The sequence below is a fragment of the Coregonus lavaretus genome, assembly GCF_964263955.1.
Source record: "Coregonus lavaretus genome assembly, contig: HAP1_SCAFFOLD_606, whole genome shotgun sequence".
Taxonomy (NCBI): Eukaryota; Metazoa; Chordata; class Actinopteri; order Salmoniformes; family Salmonidae; genus Coregonus; species Coregonus lavaretus.
Genome location: NW_028165111.1, coordinates 144584 through 167445, shown reverse-complemented (window position 1 = coordinate 167445; position 22862 = coordinate 144584). Strand labels below are relative to the sequence as shown.

At 52.1% G+C, this 22862-nt stretch overlaps 1 protein-coding gene across 1 annotated transcript in view; it reads right to left on the bottom strand.

The window, feature by feature from the left end:
- LOC311116262 (catenin alpha-1-like) overlaps positions 1 to 22862 on the bottom strand; it is a 194991-nt gene that overhangs the window by 54248 nt on the left and 117881 nt on the right. Inside the window, exon 13 of the mRNA XM_084191370.1 lies at positions 20267 to 20448. Within this exon, the coding sequence (XP_084047496.1) occupies positions 20267 to 20448 (182 nt within the window). The remainder of the gene's footprint in view (positions 1 to 20266; positions 20449 to 22862) is intronic.

The window sequence follows — 22862 nt, the reverse complement described above, 5'->3', positions numbered from 1 at the left end:
GATCATATACGGCCCAGAGTCCCCCAGTGACAGTGATTTCATCATATACGGCCCAGAGTCCCCCAGTGACAGTGATTTGATCATATACGGCCCAGAGTCCCCCAGTGACAGTGATTTGATCATATACGGCCCAGAGTCCCCCAGTGACAGTGATTTGATCATATACGGCCCAGAGTCCCCCAGTGACAGTGATTTGATCATATACGGCCCAGAGTCCCCCAGTGACAGTGATTTGATCATATACGGCCCAGAGTCCCCCCAGTGATATACGGCCCAGAGTCCCCCCAGTGATATACGGCCCAGAGTCCCCCCAGTGATATACGGCCCAGAGTCCCCCCAGTGATATACGGCCCAGAGTCCCCCAGTGACAGTGATTTGATCATATACGGCCCAGAGTCCCCCAGTGACAGTGATTTGATCATATACGGCCCAGAGTCCCCCCAGTGATATACGGCCCAGAGTCCCCCCAGTGATATACGGCCCAGAGTCCCCCAGTGATATACGGCCCAGAGTCCCCCCAGTGACAGTGATTTGATCATATACGGCCCAGAGTCCCCCAGTGACAGTGATTTGATCATATACGGCCCAGAGTCCCCCCATTGATATACGGCCCAGAGTCCCCCCAGTGATATACGGCCCAGAGTCCCCCCAGTGATATACGGCCCAGAGTCCCCCAGTGATATACGGCCCAGAGTCCCCCCAGTGATATACGGCCCAGAGTCCCCCAGTGATATACGGCCCAGAGTCCCCCCAGTGATATACGGCCCAGAGTCCCCCCAGTGATATACGGCCCAGAGTCCCCCAGTGATATACGGCCCAGAGTCCCCCAGTGATATACGGCCCAGAGTCCCCCAGTGATATACGGCCCAGAGTCCCCCAGTGATATACGGCCCAGAGTCCCCCAGTGATACACGGCCCAGAGTCCCCCAGTGACAGTGATTTGATCATATACGGCCCAGAGTCCCCCAGTGACAGTGATTTGATCATATACGGCCCAGAGTCCCCCAGTGACAGTGATTTGATCATATACGGCCCAGAGTCCCCCAGTGACAGTGATTTGATCATATACGGCCCAGAGTCCCCCAGTGACAGTGATTTCATCATATACGGCCCAGAGTCCCCCAGTGACAGTGATTTCATCATATACGGCCCAGAGTCCCCCAGTGACAGTGATTTCATCATATACGGCCCAGAGTCCCCCCAGTGACAGTGATTTGATCATATACGGCCCAGAGTCCCCCAGTGACAGTGATTTGATCATATACGGCCCAGAGTCCCCCAGTGACAGTGATTTGATCATATACGGCCCAGAGTCCCCCCAGTGATATACGGCCCAGAGTCCCCCAGTGATACACGGCCCAGAGTCCCCCAGTGACAGTGATTTGATCATATACGGCCCAGAGTCCCCCAGTGACAGTGATTTCATCATATACGGCCCAGAGTCCCCCAGTGACAGTGATTTGATCATATACGGCCCAGAGTCCCCCAGTGAGAGTGATTTGATCATATACGGCCCAGAGTCCCCCAGTGACAGTGATTTGATCATATACGGCCCAGAGTCCCCCAGTGACAGTGATTTGATCATATACGGCCCAGAGTCCCCCAGTGACAGTGATTTGATCATATACGGCCCAGAGTCCCCCAGTGACAGTGATTTCATCATATACGGCCCAGAGTCCCCCAGTGACAGTGATTTCATCATATACGGCCCAGAGTCCCCCCAATGACAGTGATTTGATCATATACGGCCCAGAGTCCCCCAGTGACAGTGATTTGATCATATACGGCCCAGAGTCCCCCAGTGACAGTGATTTGATCATATACGGCCCAGAGTCCCCCCAGTGATATACGGCCCAGAGTCCCCCCAGTGATATACGGCCCAGAGTCCCCCAGTGATATACGGCCCAGAGTCCCCCAGTGATATACGGCCCAGAGTCCCCCAGTGACAGTGATTTGATCATATACGGCCCAGAGTCCCCCAGTGACAGTGATTTGATCATATACGGCCCAGAGTCCCCCAGTGACAGTGATTTCATCATATACGACCCAGAGTCCCCCAGTGACAGTGATTTGATCATATACGGCCCAGAGTCCCCCCAGTGATATACGGCCCAGTCCCCCCAGTGATATACGGCCCAGAGTCCCCCAGTGACAGTGATTTGATCATATACGGCCCAGAGTCCCCCAGTGACAGTGATTTGATCATATACGGCCCAGAGTCCCCCAGTGACAGTGATTTGATCATATACGGCCCAGAGTCCCCCCAGTGATATACGGCCCAGAGTCCCCCCAGTGATATACGGCCCAGAGTCCCCCAGTGATATACGGCCCAGAGTCCCCCAGTGATATACGGCCCAGAGTCCCCCCAGTGACAGTGATTTCATCATATACGGCCCAGAGTCCCCCAGTGACAGTGATTTGATCATATACGGCCCAGAGTCCCCCCAGTGACAGTGATTTCATCATATACGGCCCAGAGTCCCCCAGTGATATACGGCCCAGAGTCCCCCAGTGATATACGGCCCAGAGTCCCCCAGTGACAGTGATTTGATCATATACGGCCCAGAGTCCCCCAGTGACAGTGATTTGATCATATACGGCCCAGAGTCCCCCAGTGACAGTGATTTCATCATATACGGCCCAGAGTCCCCCAGTGACAGTGATTTCATCATATACGGCCCAGAGTCCCCCAGTGACAGTGATTTCATCATATACGGCCCAGAGTCCCCCAGTGACAGTGATTTCATCATATACGGCCCAGAGTCCCCCAGTGACAGTGATTTGATCATATACGGCCCAGAGTCCCCCCAGTGATATACGGCCCAGAGTCCCCCCAGTGATATACGGCCCAGAGTCCCCCCAGTGATATACGGCCCAGAGTCCCCCAGTGACAGTGATTTGATCATATACGGCCCAGAGTCCCCCAGTGACAGTGATTTGATCATATACGGCCCAGAGTCCCCCCAGTGATATACGGCCCAGAATCCCCCCAGTGATATACGGCCCAGAGTCCCCCAGTGATATACGGCCCAGAGTCCCCCCAGTGACAGTGATTTGATCATATACGGCCCAGAGTCCCCCAGTGACAGTGATTTGATCATATACGGCCCAGAGTCCCCCCAGTGATATACGGCCCAGAGTCCCCCCAGTGATATACGGCCCAGAGTCCCCCCAGGGATATACGGCCCAGAGTCCCCCAGTGATATACGGCCCAGAGTCCCCCCAGTGATATACGGCCCAGAGTCCCCCCAGTGATATACGGCCCAGAGTCCCCCAGTGATATACGGCCCAGAGTCCCCCCAGTGATATACGGCCCAGAGTCCCCCCAGTGATATACGGCCCAGAGTCCCCCAGTGATATACGGCCCAGAGTCCCCCCAGTGATATACGGCCCAGAGTCCCCCAGTGATATACGGCCCAGAGTCCCCCAGTGATATACGGCCCAGAGTCCCCCAGTGATATACGGCCCAGAGTCCCCCCAGTGATATACGGCCCAGAGTGCCCCCAGTGATACACGGCCCAGAGTCCCCCAGTGATACACGGCCCAGAGTCCCCCAGTGATATACGGCCCAGAGTCCCCCCAGTGATACACGGCCCAGAGTCCCCCAGTGATACACGGCCCAGAGTCCCCCCAGTGATACACGGCCCAGAGTCCCCCAGTGATATACGGCCCAGAGTCCCCCCAGTGATATACGGCCCAGAGTCCCCCAGTGATACACGGCCCAGAGTCCCCCAGTGATATACGGCCCAGAGTCCCCCAGTGATATACGGCCCAGAGTCCCCCAGTGATATACGGCCCAGAGTCCCCCCAGTGATACACGGCCCAGAGTCCCCCAGTGATATACGGCCCAGAGTCCCCCAGTGATACACGGCCCAGAGTCCCCCCAGTGATATACGGCCCAGAGTCCCCCAGTGATACACGGCCCAGAGTCCCCCAGTGATATACGGCCCAGAGTCCCCCAGTGATATACGGCCCAGAGTCCCCCAGTGATATACGGCCCAGAGTCCCCCAGTGATACACGGCCCAGAGTCCCCCCAGTGATATACGGCCCAGAGTCCCCCAGTGATATACGGCCCAGAGTCCTCCCAGTGATATACGGCCCAGAGTCCCCCCAGTGATATACGGCCCAGAGTCCCCCCAGTGATATACGGCCCAGAGTCCCCCAGTGATATACGGCCCAGAGTCCCCCAGTGATATACGGCCCAGAGTCCCCCAGTGATATACGGCCCAGAGTCCCCCAGTGATATACGGCCCAGAGTCCCCCAGTGATACACGGCCCAGAGTCCCCCAGTGATACACGGCCCAGAGTCCCCCCAGTGATATACGGCCCAGAGTCCCCCAGTGATATACGGCCCAGAGTCCCCCCAGTGATACACGGCCCAGAGTCCCCCCAGTGATATACGGCCCAGAGTCCCCCAGTGATACACGGCCCAGAGTCCCCCAGTGACAGTGATTTCATCAGTAGAGGTCATGTGCTTTATACCTTCAACCTAGAGGCCACCACAACACATTGGCAGCTAGCTGTACCATCCACTCCTCCCCCTCCTACACAGTCCAATAGAAAATACCCTCATCACTGTATGAATCCCCAATGGAACCCTTTGCCCTATAGTGTGCACTACATTTGTAAGTAGTACTCTAGGAAATAGGGTGGCATTTGGGATGCAGATTCCTCTACTGACTAGTGCCTGTTAAAGCTGGATTAAAATTGATCCCACACCTTAAGCCTGCTCAGACTGGTAGCCTGGTAACTCTTAAACGTAACTAAATGTTAACGAAAATGTAATCTACATAATCCCCAAAAGTAATGATTAATCATTAGAGGCCAAAAACAATAACAAGTAATGCTGCATACTCCAAGGAAGGTTCAAATCTCACCTTTCTAGTATTTTAATTATTTTTAATAAACTGATGAGTTGTACTCACATTTGAGGACACAAGCTCAAGTACACAGTACAAATATGACAATTAAATATTTTATATGACGTATTTCCTATTCGACATAACTGTATGAATAAGGCCTGAAATTACTTACATATTTCCTAAATATAGCATAATCAATTTATAAAACAACTAACTATAAGATTTCACCTCCCTTATAATTGTAAAATACATATTTGTATATTTAGTGTTAAGAGAAAACGCCTGCCCCCATCGCCGTGAACGTCTCACAGATCTCTAGCTTTGCTTCCTGAACTCGTTAGGAACTTGACTTTCATCTCATATTAACATTGTCCGTCTATGACAAACAAAGTGTTTTATTTGTTTGTTTAAAATCTATGAATTATTTAAATCAATAATATATAAAACAATCTCAGAATGTGCTACAGCAACGAAACCACCCTCTCCTGCTGTGTTACGATGTAATTCCAAAGAGCCAATGAAATGGCAGAAGGGACATCGCAGCTTCAAGCGGTTTCAGACATCACATCCTGCTTCACACAGGCTAAAGTGCTTCCGTGAGAATCAGGGCTAGCGCTCAATGCTAGCCATTTAGATCTACGGTGTCCACAGATCCATTTATAAGCAAAAAATGTCTGTAGGTGCGGTACCAGAACCACGCAGGTTCCTTAAACAGTGAGATGTGAGGGAGGGACTTATGGCTCCATGATGCCTACATGACATGTGTCCAGGCTGAGCCAATCCAGATGGTCAGAGAACAAACACACCCATTTCTCCCTTCTGCTGTCTGGTTCACTTCTGGAAAGAGAGAAGGGTGGATATAGAGATGTGGGGAGAGACAGAATGGGTGGGATAGGGGGCAGAATGGGTGGGATAGGGGGCAGAATGGGTGGGATAAGGGGCAGAATGGGTGGCAGTGCCAGTCCTGTTCAGCAAATAGCTCTGGCCTACACATAAACCACTACAACCCCCCCCCCCCCCCCCCAACACACACCGGCTGCAGCCAACATGCCCCCCCCCCGCCCCCGCCTGCTCCACAGTCCTCTCTCTGCCAGTTTGGTGTCCCCACTAGGGACTCCGGGACACAGTTGGCAAGTGGCACAACCTGGATTCAAAGCTGCTCTCTCTCTCTCCAGGCCACAACCCTCCCACAACAGATGGAACTGTATCTTCTCCTCTTTTGCCTTCCTCCCCTCCTGTCTCTCCCTCTTCCTCTCTGCGCTCCTCAAGCTCCCGCCATCTCTCTACCACTCCCTACCTCCCCTCCTGTCTCTCCCTCTTCCTCTCTGCGCTCCTCAAGCTCCCGCCATCTCTCTACCACTCCCTACCTCCCCTCCTGTCTCTCCCTCTTCCTCTCTGCGCTCCTCAAGCTCCCGCCATCTCTCTACCACTCCCTACCTCCCCTCCTGTCTCTCCCTCTTCCTCTCTGCGCTCCTCAAGCTCCCGCCATCTCTCTACCACTCCCTACCTCCCCTCCTGTCTCTCCCTCTTCCTCTCTGCGCTCCTCAAGCTCCCGCCATCTCTCTACCACTCCCTTCCTCCCCTCCTGTCTCTCCCTCTTCCTCAAGCTCCCGCCATCTCTCTACCACTCCCTTCCTCCCCTCCTGTCTCTCCCTCTTCCTCTCTGCGCTCCTCAAGCTCCAGCCATCTCTCTACCACTCCCTACCTCAGTCATTGTGATGTTTTATTTATTTTTAACCTTTATTTAACTAGGCAAGTCAGTTAAGAACAAATTCTTATTTACAATGCCGGCCTACAGCGGCCAAATCCGGACGACGCTGGGCCAATGTGAAGGGAGGGATGGAGGGAGGGATGGAGGGAGGGAGGGAGGGATAGAGGGAGGGATAGAGGGAGGGATGGAGGGAGGGAGGGAGGGAGGGAAGCAGAGTCCTGGTGGAGGCATGTAGCCTAGAGTCACGCTACAGACTGGGCTGGGGACCCCCCTCCTTCCCTCCCTCTGACTGGGGACACACAGGGGACAGGAGAGCCCTGAGAGACTAGAGGGGCTGGGGACACACAGGGGACAGGAGAGCCCTGAGAGACTAGAGGGGCTGGGGACACACAGGGGACAGGAGAGCCCTGAGAGACTAGAGGGGCTGGGGACACACAGGGGACAGGAGAGCCCTGAGAGACTAGAGGGGCTGGGGACACACAGGGGACAGGAGAGCCCTGAGAGACTGGAGGGGCTGGAGGCATCGGGATGGTGATGTCTAATACAACCCCAACTCAACACTGATAGTGCTGGGCTAGCCTCATTTCACCTCCACCACCATATTCACACACTGGGCTAGCCATCAGCTCCACCACCATATTCACACACTGGGCTAGCCATCAGCTCCACCACCATATTCACACACTGGGCTAGCCATCAGCTCCACCACCATATTCACACACTGGGCTAGCCATCACCTCCACCACCATATTCACACACTGGGCTAGCCATCAGCTCCACCACCATATTCACACACTGGGCTAGCCATCAGCTCCACCACCATATTCACACACTGGGCTAGCCATCAGCTCCACCACCATATTCACACACTGGGCTAGCCATCACCTCCACCACCATATTCACACACTGGGCTAGCCATCACCTCCACCACCATATTCACACACTGGGCTAGCCATCAGCTCCACCACCATATTCACACACTGGGCTAGCCATCAGCTCCACCACCATATTCACACACTGGGCTAGCCATCAGCTCCACCACCATATTCAGACACTGGGCTAGCCATCAGCTCCACCACCATATTCACACACTGGGCTAGCCATCACCTCCACCACCATATTCACACACTGGGCTAGCCATCAGCTCCACCACCATATTCACACACTGGGCTAGCCATCACCTCTACCACCATATTCACACACTGGGCTAGCCATCACCTCTACCACCATATTCACACACTGGGCTAGCCATCACCTCCACCACCATATTCACACACTGGGCTAGCCATCACCTCCACCACCATATTCACACACTGGGCTAGCCATCACCTCTACCACCATATTCACACACTGGGCTAGCCATCAGCTCCACCACCATATTCAGACACTGGGCTAGCCATCAGCTCCACCACCATATTCACACACTGGGCTAGCCATCAGCTCCACCACCATATTCAGACACTGGGCTAGCCATCAGCTCCACCACCATATTCACACACTGGGCTAGCCATCAGCTCCACCACCATATTCAGACACTGGGCTAGCCATCAGCTCCACCACCATATTCACACACTGGGCTAGCCATCAGCTCCACCACCATATTCAGACACTGGGCTAGCCATCAGCTCCACCACCATATTCACACACTGGGCTAGCCATCACCTCCACCACCATATTCACACACTGGGCTAGCCATCACCTCCACCACCATATTCACACACTGGGCTAGCCATCACCTCTACCACCATATTCACACACTGGGCTAGCCATCAGCTCCACCACCATATTCAGACACTGGGCTAGCCATCAGCTCCACCACCATATTCACACACTGGGCTAGCCATCACCTCCACCACCATATTCACACACTGGGCTAGCCATCAGCTCCACCACCATATTCACACACTGGGCTAGCCATCAGCTCCACCACCATATTCACACACTGGGCTAGCCATCAGCTCCACCACCATATTCAGACACTGGGCTAGCCATCAGCTCCACCACCATATTCAGACACTGGGCTAGCCATCAGCTCCACCACCATATTCACACACTGGGCTAGCCATCACCTCCACCACCATATTCACACACTGGGCTAGCCATCAGCTCCACCACCATATTCACACACTGGGCTAGCCATCACCTCTACCACCATATTCACACACTGGGCTAGCCATCACCTCTACCACCATATTCACACACTGGGCTAGCCATCACCTCCACCACCATATTCACACACTGGGCTAGCCATCACCTCCACCACCATATTCACACACTGGGCTAGCCATCACCTCTACCACCATATTCACACACTGGGCTAGCCATCAGCTCCACCACCATATTCAGACACTGGGCTAGCCATCAGCTCCACCACCATATTCACACACTGGGCTAGCCATCAGCTCCACCACCATATTCAGACACTGGGCTAGCCATCAGCTCCACCACCATATTCACACACTGGGCTAGCCATCAGCTCCACCACCATATTCAGACACTGGGCTAGCCATCAGCTCCACCACCATATTCACACACTGGGCTAGCCATCAGCTCCACCACCATATTCAGACACTGGGCTAGCCATCAGCTCCACCACCATATTCACACACTGGGCTAGCCATCACCTCCACCACCATATTCACACACTGGGCTAGCCATCACCTCCACCACCATATTCACACACTGGGCTAGCCATCACCTCTACCACCATATTCACACACTGGGCTAGCCATCAGCTCCACCACCATATTCAGACACTGGGCTAGCCATCAGCTCCACCACCATATTCACACACTGGGCTAGCCATCAGCTCCACCACCATATTCAGACACTGGGCTAGCCATCAGCTCCACCACCATATTCAGACACTGGGCTAGCCATCAGCTCCACCACCATATTCACACACTGGGCTAGCCATCAGCTCCACCACCATATTCAGACACTGGGCTAGCCATCAGCTCCACCACCATATTCACACACTGGGCTAGCCATCAGCTCCACCACCATATTCACACACTGGGCTAGCCATCAGCTCCACCACCATATTCACACACTGGGCTAGCCATCAGCTCCACCACCATATTCACACACTGGGCTAGCCATCAGCTCCACCACCATATTCACACACTGGGCTAGCCATCACCTCCACCACCATATTCACACACTGGGCTAGCCATCAGCTCCACCACCATATTCACACACTGGGCTAGCCATCACCTCTACCACCATATTCAGACACTGGGCTAGCCATCAGCTCCACCACCACATTCACACACTGGGCTAGCCATCAGCTCCACCACCATATTCACACACTGGGCTAGCCATCAGCTCCACCACCATATTCACTCACTGGGCTAGCCTCATTTCACCTCTACCACCATATTCACACACTGGGCTAGCCATCAGCTCCACCACCATATTCACACACTGGGCTAGCCATCAGCTCCACCACCATATTCACACACTGGGCTAGCCATCAGCTCCACCACCATATTCACACACTGGGCTAGCCATCAGCTCCACCACCATATTCACACACTGGGCTAGCCATCAGCTCCACCACCATATTCACACACTGGGCTAGCCATCAGCTCCACCACCATATTCACACACTGGGCTAGCCATCACCTCCACCACCATATTCACACACTGGGCTAGCCTCATTTCACCTCTACCACCATATTCACACACTGGGCTAGCCATCAGCTCCACCACCATATTCACACACTGGGCTAGCCATCAGCTCCACCACCATATTCACACACTGGGCTAGCCATCAGCTCCACCACCATATTCAGACACTGGGCTAGCCATCAGCTCCACCACCATATTCAGACACTGGGCTAGCCATCAGCTCCACCACCATATTCACACACTGGGCTAGCCATCAGCTCCACCACCATATTCAGACACTGGGCTAGCCATCAGCTCCACCACCATATTCACACACTGGGCTAGCCATCAGCTCCACCACCATATTCACTCACTGGGCTAGCCTCATTTCACCTCTACCACCATATTCACACACTGGGCTAGCCATCAGCTCCACCACCATATTCACACACTGGGCTAGCCATCAGCTCCACCACCATATTCACACACTGGGCTAGCCTCATTTCACCTCTACCACCATATTCACACACTGGGCTAGCCATCAGCTCCACCACCATATTCACACACTGGGCTAGCCATCAGCTCCACCACCATATTCACACACTGGGCTAGCCATCAGCTCCACCACCATATTCACACACTGGGCTAGCCATCAGCTCCACCACCATATTCACACACTGGGCTAGCCTCATTTCACCTCTACCACCATATTCACACACTGGGCTAGCCATCAGCTCCACCACCATATTCACACACTGGGCTAGCCATCAGCTCCACCACCATATTCACTCACTGGGCTAGCCTCATTTCACCTCTACCACCATATTCACACACTGGGCTAGCCATCAGCTCCACCACCATATTCACACACTGGGCTAGCCATCAGCTCCACCACCATATTCAGACACTGGGCTAGCCATCAGCTCCACCACCATATTCAGACACTGGGCTAGCCATCAGCTCCACCACCATATTCACACACTGGGCTAGCCATCAGCTCCACCACCATATTCAGACACTGGGCTAGCCATCAGCTCCACCACCATATTCACACACTGGGCTAGCCATCAGCTCCACCACCATATTCACTCACTGGGCTAGCCATCAGCTCCACCACCATATTCACACACTGGGCTAGCCATCACCTCCACCACCATATTCACACACTGGGCTAGCCATCAGCTCCACCACCATATTCACACACTGGGCTAGCCATCAGCTCCACCACCATATTCACACACTGGGCTAGCCATCAGCTCCACCACCATATTCAGACACTGGGCTAGCCATCAGCTCCACCACCATATTCAGACACTGGGCTAGCCATCAGCTCCACCACCATATTCACACACTGGGCTAGCCATCAGCTCCACCACCATATTCAGACACTGGGCTAGCCATCAGCTCCACCACCATATTCACACACTGGGCTAGCCATCAGCTCCACCACCATATTCACTCACTGGGCTAGCCATCAGCTCCACCACCATATTCACACACTGGGCTAGCCATCACCTCCACCACCATATTCACACACTGGGCTAGCCATCAGCTCCACCACCATATTCACACACTGGGCTAGCCATCAGCTCCACCACCATATTCACACACTGGGCTAGCCATCAGCTCCACCACCATATTCACACACTGGGCTAGCCATCAGCTCCACCACCATATTCACACACTGGGCTAGCCATCAGCTCCACCACCATATTCACACACTGGGCTAGCCATCAGCTCCACCACCATATTCACACACTGGGCTAGCCATCAGCTCCACCACCATATTCACACACTGGGCTAGCCATCACCTCTACCACCATATTCACACACTGGGCTAGCCATCAGCTCCACCACCATATTCACACACTGGGCTAGCCATCACCTCTACCACCATATTCACACACTGGGCTAGCCATCAGCTCCACCACCATATTCACACACTGGGCTAGCCATCAGCTCCACCACCATATTCACACACTGGGCTAGCCATCAGCTCCACCACCATATTCACACACTGGGCTAGCCATCAGCTCCACCACCATATTCACACACTGGGCTAGCCATCAGCTCCACCACCATATTCACACACTGGGCTAGCCATCAGCTCCACCACCATATTCACACACTGGGCTAGCCATCAGCTCCACCACCATATTCACACACTGGGCTAGCCATCACCTCTACCACCATATTCACACACTGGGCTAGCCATCAGCTCCACCACCATATTCACACACTGGGCTAGCCATCACCTCTACCACCATATTCACACACTGGGCTAGCCATCAGCTCCACCACCATATTCACACACTGGGCTAGCCATCAGCTCCACCACCATATTCACACACTGGGCTAGCCATCACCTCTACCACCATATTCACACACTGGGCTAGCCATCAGCTCCACCACCATATTCACACACTGGGCTAGCCATCAGCTCCACCACCATATTCACACACTGGGCTAGCCATCAGCTCCACCACCATATTCACACACTGGGCTAGCCATCAGCTCCACCACCATATTCACACACTGGGCTAGCCATCAGCTCCACCACCATATTCACACACTGGGCTAGCCATCAGCTCCACCACCATATTCACACACTGGGCTAGCCATCAGCTCCACCACCATATTCACACACTGGGCTAGCCATCAGCTCCACCACCATATTCAGACACTGGGCTAGCCATCAGCTCCACCACCATATTCACACACTGGGCTAGCCATCAGCTCCACCACCATATTCACACACTGGGCTAGCCATCAGCTCCACCACCATATTCACACACTGGGCTAGCCTCATTTCACCTCTACCACCATATTCACACACTGGGCTAGCCATCACCTCCACCACCATATTCAGACACTGGGCTAGCCATCAGCTCCACCACCATATTCAGACACTGGGCTAGCCATCAGCTCCACCACCATATTCACACACTGGGCTAGCCATCAGCTCCACCACCACATTCAGACACTGGGCTAGCCATCAGCTCCACCACCATATTCACACACTGGGCTAGCCATCAGCTCCACCACCATATTCACACACTGGGCTAGCCTCATTTCACCTCTACCACCATATTCACACACTGGGCTAGCCATCAGCTCCACCACCACATTCAGACACTGGGCTAGCCATCAGCTCCACCACCATATTCACACACTGGGCTAGCCATCAGCTCCACCACCATATTCACACACTGGGCTAGCCATCAGCTCCACCACCATATTCAGACACTGGGCTAGCCATCAGCTCCACCACCATATTCACACACTGGGCTAGCCATCAGCTCCACCACCACATTCAGACACTGGGCTAGCCATCAGCTCCACCACCATATTCACACACTGGGCTAGCCATCAGCTCCACCACCATATTCACACACTGGGCGAGCCATCAGCTCCACCACCATATTCACACACTGGGCTAGCCTCATTTCACCTCCACCACCATATTCACACACTGGGCTAGCCATCACCTCTACCACCACCATATTCACTCACTGGGCTAGCCATCAGCTCCACCACCATATTCACACACTGGGCTAGCCATCACCTCCACCACCATATTCACACACTGGGCTAGCCATCAGCTCCACCACCATATTCACACACTGGGCTAGCCATCAGCTCCACCACCATATTCACACACTGGGCTAGCCATCAGCTCCACCACCATATTCACACACTGGGCTAGCCATCAGCTCCACCACCATATTCACACACTGGGCTAGCCATCAGCTCCACCACCATATTCACACACTGGGCTAGCCATCAGCTCCACCACCATATTCACACACTGGGCTAGCCATCAGCTCCACCACCATATTCACACACTGGGCTAGCCATCAGCTCCACCACCATATTCACACACTGGGCTAGCCATCAGCTCCACCACCATATTCACACACTGGGCTAGCCATCAGCTCCACCACCATATTCACACACTGGGCTAGCCATCACCTCCACCACCATATTCACACACTGGGCTAGCCATCAGCTCCACCACCATATTCACACACTGGGCTAGCCATCAGCTCCACCACCATATTCACACACTGGGCTAGCCATCAGCTCCACCACCATATTCACACACTGGGCTAGCCATCAGCTCCACCACCATATTCACACACTGGGCTAGCCATCAGCTCCACCACCATATTCACACACTGGGCTAGCCATCAGCTCCACCACCATATTCACACACTGGGCTAGCCATCAGCTCCACCACCATATTCACACACTGGGCTAGCCATCAGCTCCACCACCATATTCACACACTGGGCTAGCCATCAGCTCCACCACCATATTCACACACTGGGCTAGCCATCAGCTCCACCACCATATTCAGACACTGGGCTAGCCATCAGCTCCACCACCATATTCACACACTGGGCTAGCCATCAGCTCCACCACCATATTCACACACTGGGCTAGCCATCACCTCTACCACCACCATATTCACTCACTGGGCTAGCCATCAGCTCCACCACCATATTCACACACTGGGCTAGCCATCACCTCCACCACCATATTCACACACTGGGCTAGCCATCAGCTCCACCACCATATTCACACACTGGGCTAGCCATCAGCTCCACCACCATATTCACACACTGGGCTAGCCATCAGCTCCACCACCATATTCACACACTGGGCTAGCCATCAGCTCCACCACCATATTCACACACTGGGCTAGCCATCAGCTCCACCACCATATTCACACACTGGGCTAGCCATCAGCTCCACCACCATATTCACACACTGGGCTAGCCATCACCTCCACCACCATATTCAGACACTGGGCTAGCCATCAGCTCCACCACCATATTCAGACACTGGGCTAGCCATCAGCTCCACCACCATATTCACACACTGGGCTAGCCATCACCTCCACCACCATATTCACACACTGGGCTAGCCATCACCTCTACCAACCATATTCAGACACTGGGCTAGCCATCACCTCTACCAACCATATTCAGACACTGGGCTAGCCATCACCTCTACCAACCATATTCAGACACTGGGCTAGCCATCAGCTCCACCACCATATTCAGACACTGGGCTAGCCATTACCTCTACCACCATATTCAGACACTGGGCTAGCCATCAGCTCCACCACCATATTCAGACACTGGGCTAGCCATCACCTCTACCAACCATATTCAGACCCAGCACACTAAGATAAGCCTGCTGCCCTGTGTCATTACAAGGTTCTGGTTTAGCTGGGAGCGGTGTGTGAGAGGCAGGGGCACCTGTGACAGATTATGATATTAGAATAGTTGTGTGTTAATGTGTGTGTGTGTGTGTGTGTGTGTGTGTGTGTGTGTGTGTGTGTGTGTGTGTGTGTGTACTGGGACTGTCAGGAAAGCCGTATGGGCTTGGTGACGGCCAGATGGGAGAGGCACGTGGGTCACACACACACACTGACCGTGACCGCGAGACCCCCCCACCCCACACACACAAACACACACAGGTGGCTCCCAAATATGTCACATGCATCCAGGCTACACATGCCTTATTCATTACGAGCTGATGGTAGTGCACTATATAGGGAATAGGCTTCCATTTGGGACGCAACCATAGCCATATGCAGTGGGTGGCACCACCAGGCAGTAACAGTCAGTCAAACACCAGGCTGTGTAGAGAGCAGGGTGGGTGGCACCACCAGGCAGTAACAGTCAGTCAAACACCAGGCTGTGTAGAGAGCAGGGTGGGTGGCACCACCAGGCAGTAACAGTCAGTCAAACACCAGGCTGTGTAGAGAGCAGGGTGGGTGGCACCACCAGGCAGTAACAGTCAGTCAAACACCAGGCTGTGTAGAGAGCAGGGTGGGTGGCACCACCAGGCAGTAACAGTCAGTCAAACACCAGGCTGTGTAGAGAGCAGGGTGGGTGGCACCACCAGGCAGTAACAGTCAGTCAAACACCAGGCTGTGTAGAGAGCAGGGTGGGTGGCACCACCAGGCAGTAACAGTCAGTCAAACACCAGGCTGTGTAGAGAGCAGGGTGGGTGGCACCACCAGGCAGTAACAGTCAGTCAAACACCAGGCTGTGTAGAGAGCAGGGTGGGTGGCACCACCAGGCAGTAACAGTCAGTCAAACACCAGGCTGTGTAGAGAGCAGGGTGGGTGGCACCACCAGGCAGTAACAGTCAGTCAAACACCAGGCTGTGTAGAGAGAGATAGACAGGCAGGCAGAAAGGCCCAAATCAATTTCCTCCTCACTGATTTAACCTTGTGGCCCTGCCTGCCAAGGTGGAGGGCCAATCATTTGGGCGTGGACTGAAGTAGCTCTCCGCTGACCTTCCTTCCGCCTCTCCCTCTCTCTCTCTGTTGCAGGTGACACGGTGTAGGAGACATTACACAGATACCTCAGTCACAAACACACACACACACACAAACACTTTCCTAGTCTGAGAATTATTTACATGAGTGTAGATTAATTCTGACTGGAATTCCTCAGCTCTATCTGAACTTCACCTGTTTAAATATCTACAAGACATTATCAGTGGGTTTGGTTCAAATTAAATCCCTTTCCACAGTAAAGACTAGAAAGAGACAGCACCAAGCCCTTGATAGTTAAAAATGTCATCTCCATCTTCAAGAAAAACCCTTAATAGCACTTCTTAAAATCTACATCTACAGCAGAACAGATATGCTGTGTTTTAATCACTACAGATGCATGTGGGTTTTTAAGGGTGGGGTCGCGTAGCAGGGTAGGAGATGTGAGAGTGGCACTTCATTTGCATGTATTAGCATGACATTAGCATGCGCCCCAATAGGTATGGGAGGGCATGACATTAGCATGCAGCACGAAAGGTCTGGGAGGGGAAACGCTGCCTAGCAGTATTTTCTCGTGATCCTTCAAGATCCTTCAGGGGTATGCGGATCAGAAGTGGTAGGTTTGAAGCTGATTGGACGATGCTAGGCATTTGATCAAAGGCTGGCTCAGCAGCCTGACCTGAAGGAAGGGAGTGGAGGTCTGGAGCTGACTGGGGAAGGCTGGATGGGTATATGGCTGGATAGAGGAAAGGCTGGGTTAGGATAGAGGAAGGCAGAGGAAGGCTGGGTTAGGATAGAGGAAGGCAGAGGAAGGCTGGGTTTGGATAGAGGAAGGCAGAGGAAGGCTGGGTTTGGATGGAGGAAGGCAGAGGAAGGCTGGGTTTTGATGGAGGAAGGCAGAGGAAGGCTGGGTTTTGATGGAGGAAGGCAGAGGAAGGCTGGGTTTGTATAGAGGAAGGCAGAGGAAGGCTGGGTTTGTATAGAGGAAGGCAGAGGAAGGCTGGGTTTGGATAGAGGAAGGCAGATGAAGGCTGGGTTTGGATGGAGGAAGGCAGAGGAAGGCTGGGTTTTGATGGAGGAAGGCAGAGGAAGGCTGGGTTTGGATAGAGGAAGGCAGAGGAAGGCTGGGTTTGGATAGATAAAGGCAGAGGAAGGCAGAGGAAGGCTGGGTGTGGATAGAGGAAGGCAGAGGAAGGCTGGGTTTGGATGGAGGAAGGCAGAGGAAGGCTGGGTTTGGATAGAGGAAGGCAGCGGAAGGTGGGTTTGGATAGAGGAAGGCAGAGGAAGGCTGGGTTTGGATAGAGGAAGGCAGAGGAAGGCTGGGTTTGGATAGAGGAAGGCAGAGGAAGGCTGGGTGTGGATGGAGGAAGGCAGAGGAAGGCTGGGTTTGGATAGAGGAAGGCAGAGGAAGGCTGGGTTTGGATAGAGGAAGGCAGAGGAAGGCTGGGTTTGGATAGAGGAAGGCAGAGGAAGGCTGGGTGTGGATAGAGGAAGGCAGAGGAAGGCTGGGTTTGGATAGAGGAAGGCAGAGGAAGGCTGGGTGTGGATAGAGGAAGGCAGAGGAAGGCTGGGTGTGGATAGAGGAAGGCAGAGGAAGGCTGGGTGTGGATAGAGGAAGGCAGACGAAGGCTGGGTGTGGATAGAGGAAGGCAGAGGAAGGCTGGGTTTGGATAGAGGAAGGCAGAGGAAGGCTGGGTGTGGATAGAGGAAGGCAGAGGAAGGCTGGGTGTGGATAGAGGAAGGCAGAGGAAGGCTGGGTGTGGATAGAGGAAGGCAGAGGAAGGCTGGGTGTGGATAGAGGAAGGCAGATGAAGGCTGGGTGTGGATAGAGGAAGGCAGAGGAAGGCTGGGTGTGGATAGAGGAAGGCAGAGGAAGGCTGGGTGTGGATAGAGGAAGGCAGAGGAAGGCTGGGTGTGGATAGAGGAAGGCAGAGGAAGGCTGGGTGTGGATAGAGGAAGGCAGAGGAAGGCTGGGTGTGGATAGAGGAAGGCAGACGAAGGCTGGGTGTGGATAGAGGAAGGCAGAGGAAGGCTGGGTTTGGATGGAGGAAGGCAGAGGAAGGCTGGGTGTGGATAGAGGAAGGCAGATGAAGGCTGGGTGTGGATAGAGGAAGGCAGAGGAAGGCTGGGTGTGGATGGAGGAAGGCAGAGGAAGGCTGGGTGTGGATGGAGGAAGGCAGAGGAAGGCTGGGTGTGGATGGATGAAGGCAGAGGAAGGCTGGGTTTGGATAGAGGAAGGCAGAGGAAGGCTGGGTGTGGATGGAGGAAGGCAGAGGAAGGCTGGGTGTGGATGGAGGAAGGCAGAGGAAGGCTGGGTTTGGATAGAGGAAGGCAGAGGAAGGCTGGGTTTGGATAGAGGAAGGCAGAGGAAGGCTGGGTTTGGATAGAGGAAGGCAGAGGAAGGCTGGGTGTGGATGGAGGAAGGCGGAGGAAGGCTGGGTGTGGATGGAGGAAGGCAGTCTAAGTGGAAATCTACTCCTTTAGGTGTCCTCTGTTTTCAGGCATGTTATCTCACGCAATTTCATGTTCAATATCATGGTGCTTTGCTAAGGACAATGCCTTAGCTTGTGGAACAAGGCTGGTGCTTACAGGGTGACGGCAGTGTTAGGCTAGATCTGACTGGAGAAACTAGACGTTTTATTGACAAGTTCTTTCAAGAGCTGGAGGTTGAGAGACAGGCAGGCAGAGAGACCGAGAGCTCTGCTCTGTCATTACCTCAGTGGGAGTCTCCACTGATATTCCAGGCTCAAAGTCTCCTGACTGATTCACATTAAATACATAGAGAGACGCACACACACACACACACACACACACACGCGCACACCTCTAAATCGCAGGCAAAAGACTACACACCTATGCGTTCTCACACACACACAGAAAAGTAGAAATATACTCACACAACCCCCTCCCAACACACAAGTCTTACCGAGCAGTTGGCCGGCCGTAGCACTCGGGTGGATGTGCCGTAGCACTCGGGTGGATGTGCCGTAGCACTCGGGTAATGTGCCGTAGCACTCGGGTGGATGTGCCGTAGCACTCGGGTGATGTGCCGTAGAGCCTAAAGTCTTGTCCATCTGTCACATGTCCTACAGGACAGCTGCAGGCCTCCCCCAGCCAGACAGAGACCAACTTACTAAGGACCTTTTCTCAAATGGCTTTTTAACAGAGGCTTGGGGGGGTCTGTCTGCAGTGAAGAAGACCTACTACAGAACCCTGAATACTCGAGGACCAGGGTTGGGAAACACTGAGCTAGAGAGAGCATCCTGTATACGTTTACATTTAAATGGGAGAGTGGGGGGTGAATCCGGTCCCCGTTATCGTAACACTGCCAGAGAGAATAGAACATCTGGTCAATAAGGCTGGCCTGATGTAAAAACACAGTGGATCTCCACTAAGATTTGAGTGGGAGGAGAAAGAGAGACATGACATAGCTATTGCTCATTGCTTCTACAGACAGGGAAACAATCTGAACAGATCCCACCTGCAGTACAGCGTAGAGCTGGGGGAGGAGAAATATGGATGCATGATGAATACTACTGTTACACTGACTGACAATGAAACACACCTGCCCCGCCCCCCCTCCACACACACACACCTGCCCCCCCCCCCCCCTCCACACACACACACCTGCCCCGCCCCCCCTCCACACACACACACCTGCCCCGCCCCCCCCTCCACACACACACACACACACACACACACACCTGCCCCGTCCCCCCTCTCCACACACACACCTGCCCCGCCCCCCCTCCACACACACACCTGCCCCCCCTCCCCCTCCATACCTGGTGAAGTCAGTCATCTCCATCATGATCATACACATCTGTTTGGCCAAGACGATGATGTCGTTGCCAGAGTCGTCCCACTTGGACACCTCAGCGTCCAGCTTGCTCTTCTCCTCCTGGAAACTGGCCACCTGCTCAGCGATCTTAGCCTTCTGCTCCTGGGGCAGCTGGGCCATGATAGCCTGGTAGAGGAGGAGAGGAGAGTTATAGAACAGTACACTGAGCTGTTATAGCCTGGTAGAGGAGGAGAGAGTTATAGAACAGAACACATCCTGGGTATGGAGAGGAGATAGTTCCACTGGAAGATAAGTACCAGGACACTACACACTATTGTACAATATTTTTTTTTTAAATATCTGGGGAAGCTGGGCTATGATAGCCTGGACCAGAGAGCATGAGAGTACATGGAAAATAAAATAGGGGATATAGCTAGTTCCGACTGTTTAATAGAATAGGGGATATAGCTAGTTCCGACTGTTTAATAGAATAGGGGATATAGCTAGTTCCGACTGTTTAATAGAATAGGGGATATAGCTAGTTCAGACTGTTTAATAGAATAGGGGATATAGCTAGTTCAGACTGTTTAATAGAATAGGGGATATAGCTAGTTCAGACTGTTTAATAGAATAGGGGATATAGCTAGTTCAGACTGTTTAATAGAATAGGGGATATAGCTAGTTCAGACCGTTTAATAGAATAGGGGATATAGCTAGTTCAGACCGTTTAATAGAATAGGGGATATAGCTAGTTCAGACTGTTAAATAGAATAGGGGATATAGCTAGTTCAGACTGTTTAATAGAATAGGGGATATAGCTAGTTCAGACTGTTTAATAGAATAGGGGATATAGCTAGTTCAGACTGTTTAATAGAATAGGGGATATAGCTAGTTCAGACTGTTTAATAGAATAGGGGATATAGCTAGTTCAGACTGTTTAATAGAATAGGGGATATAGCTAGTTCAGACTGTTTAATAGAATAGGGGATATAGCTAGTTCAGACTGTTTAATAGAATAGGGGATATAGCTAGTTCAGACTGTTTAATAGAATAGGGGATATAGCTAGTTCAGACTGTTTAATAGAATAGGGGATATAGCTAGTTCAGACTGTTTAATAGAATAGGGGATATAGCTAGTTCAGACTGTTTAATAGAATAGGGGATATAGCTAGTTCAGACTGTTTAATAGAATAGGGGATATAGCTAGTTCAGACTGTTTAATAGGGACGGTTGAGCTCTGAGGGCTTTGTCAAGACCAGTTTCCTAATAGCTGAAATAGCAGCAAGTAGCTAGCTTTAGCCTGTAGCCACAGATGACTGTTATCATCACAACTCCCTTTGGAGTGAGTCTGTAGTGTGTGTGTGTGTGTGTGTGTGAGTGAGTGTGTGTGTGTGTGTGTGTGTCAGGGCTTAGCAAGTGGGACTGATGATTGACTTGTCCGATCTATTTAGTGGAGACAAATATTTTCTAGAAGCCTGGTCCACTCTCGTGGATCATTCACACAAAAGAGATGTGTAGTATCCTAGGTCTATCTGATTATCTGTGGTACCAAAGCGTGTAGATGGAGCAAAATGTCACTTCTTGTGGCCTAAAACATTTGTCATTCAATATAAATGTTGATTGAGAATAGCATGGACTTTGACTTTCATAATGATTCCCATTTAAAGCTGCAGATTTAGGACATAAACACTATTCGAATAGTTTGGAAAATACTCTTCGTAACTTTAATTGCCTTAATGTTTTTATGATATTTCAATTAGTAGGATTGGGCTTTTGGTCATTTGGTTCGTAACGGCAAGGACATTTTGTTCTCGGCCTCACATGCACACATTTCTGTCTTATAAAGCATTGCTCAACTGTAAGGTTCGTTCAAATGTATTACTCCCTCTCTCTCAACTTAGGCCTCATGTTTTTGAATTTTTTTTTTACAAAAAAACTTTTCTGATAGCCTAGAACTCCATTAGATTCATTCATTGTTTGATCATAAAATAGCGCAGCAGCAGTAATCTAGCATGCATTAAACTGGAAGAGTCACATTCATATCAAATGGAGAGAGAACAGAACACATGGCCTTCTACAACAGTATGACACCGGAGTGTCCGCTTGAAAAATAGGCTTCGGTTATTGGCCCAGATCATCTGACATTAAAGGGGGGGGAAAAAATCATTTTCTGACCGGATATGTTGCGCTGCTTTGGCAATAAGACTCTTAGTTCTGTCTACATTGTTCTCTTGCTTTGTGTAAATAACATGTTTTTTTTTTTTTTTTTTTTTTTTTTATAGGAATATAAGCAATTTACTCAGAATGTCAACCATGCACTGCCTGATGTGACACCCTATTCTCTATACAGTGCACTACTTTCGACCGAGGCACATAGGGTTTACCCATAGGGCTCTGGTCAAAAGTAGTGCACTATGTAAGAAATAGGGTGCCATTTGGGCCTCAGCTAGGCTGTTTGGCTCGGCGTGAATAAGGCTAAAGAGGCCAAAATATGTGAAGGAAAATCAAGTACATTTACAGTAAGCCAAGCTAAGCAGGGGATGGTTTACAGTAAGCCAAGCTAAGCAGGGGATGGTTTACAGTAAGCCAAGCTAAGCAGG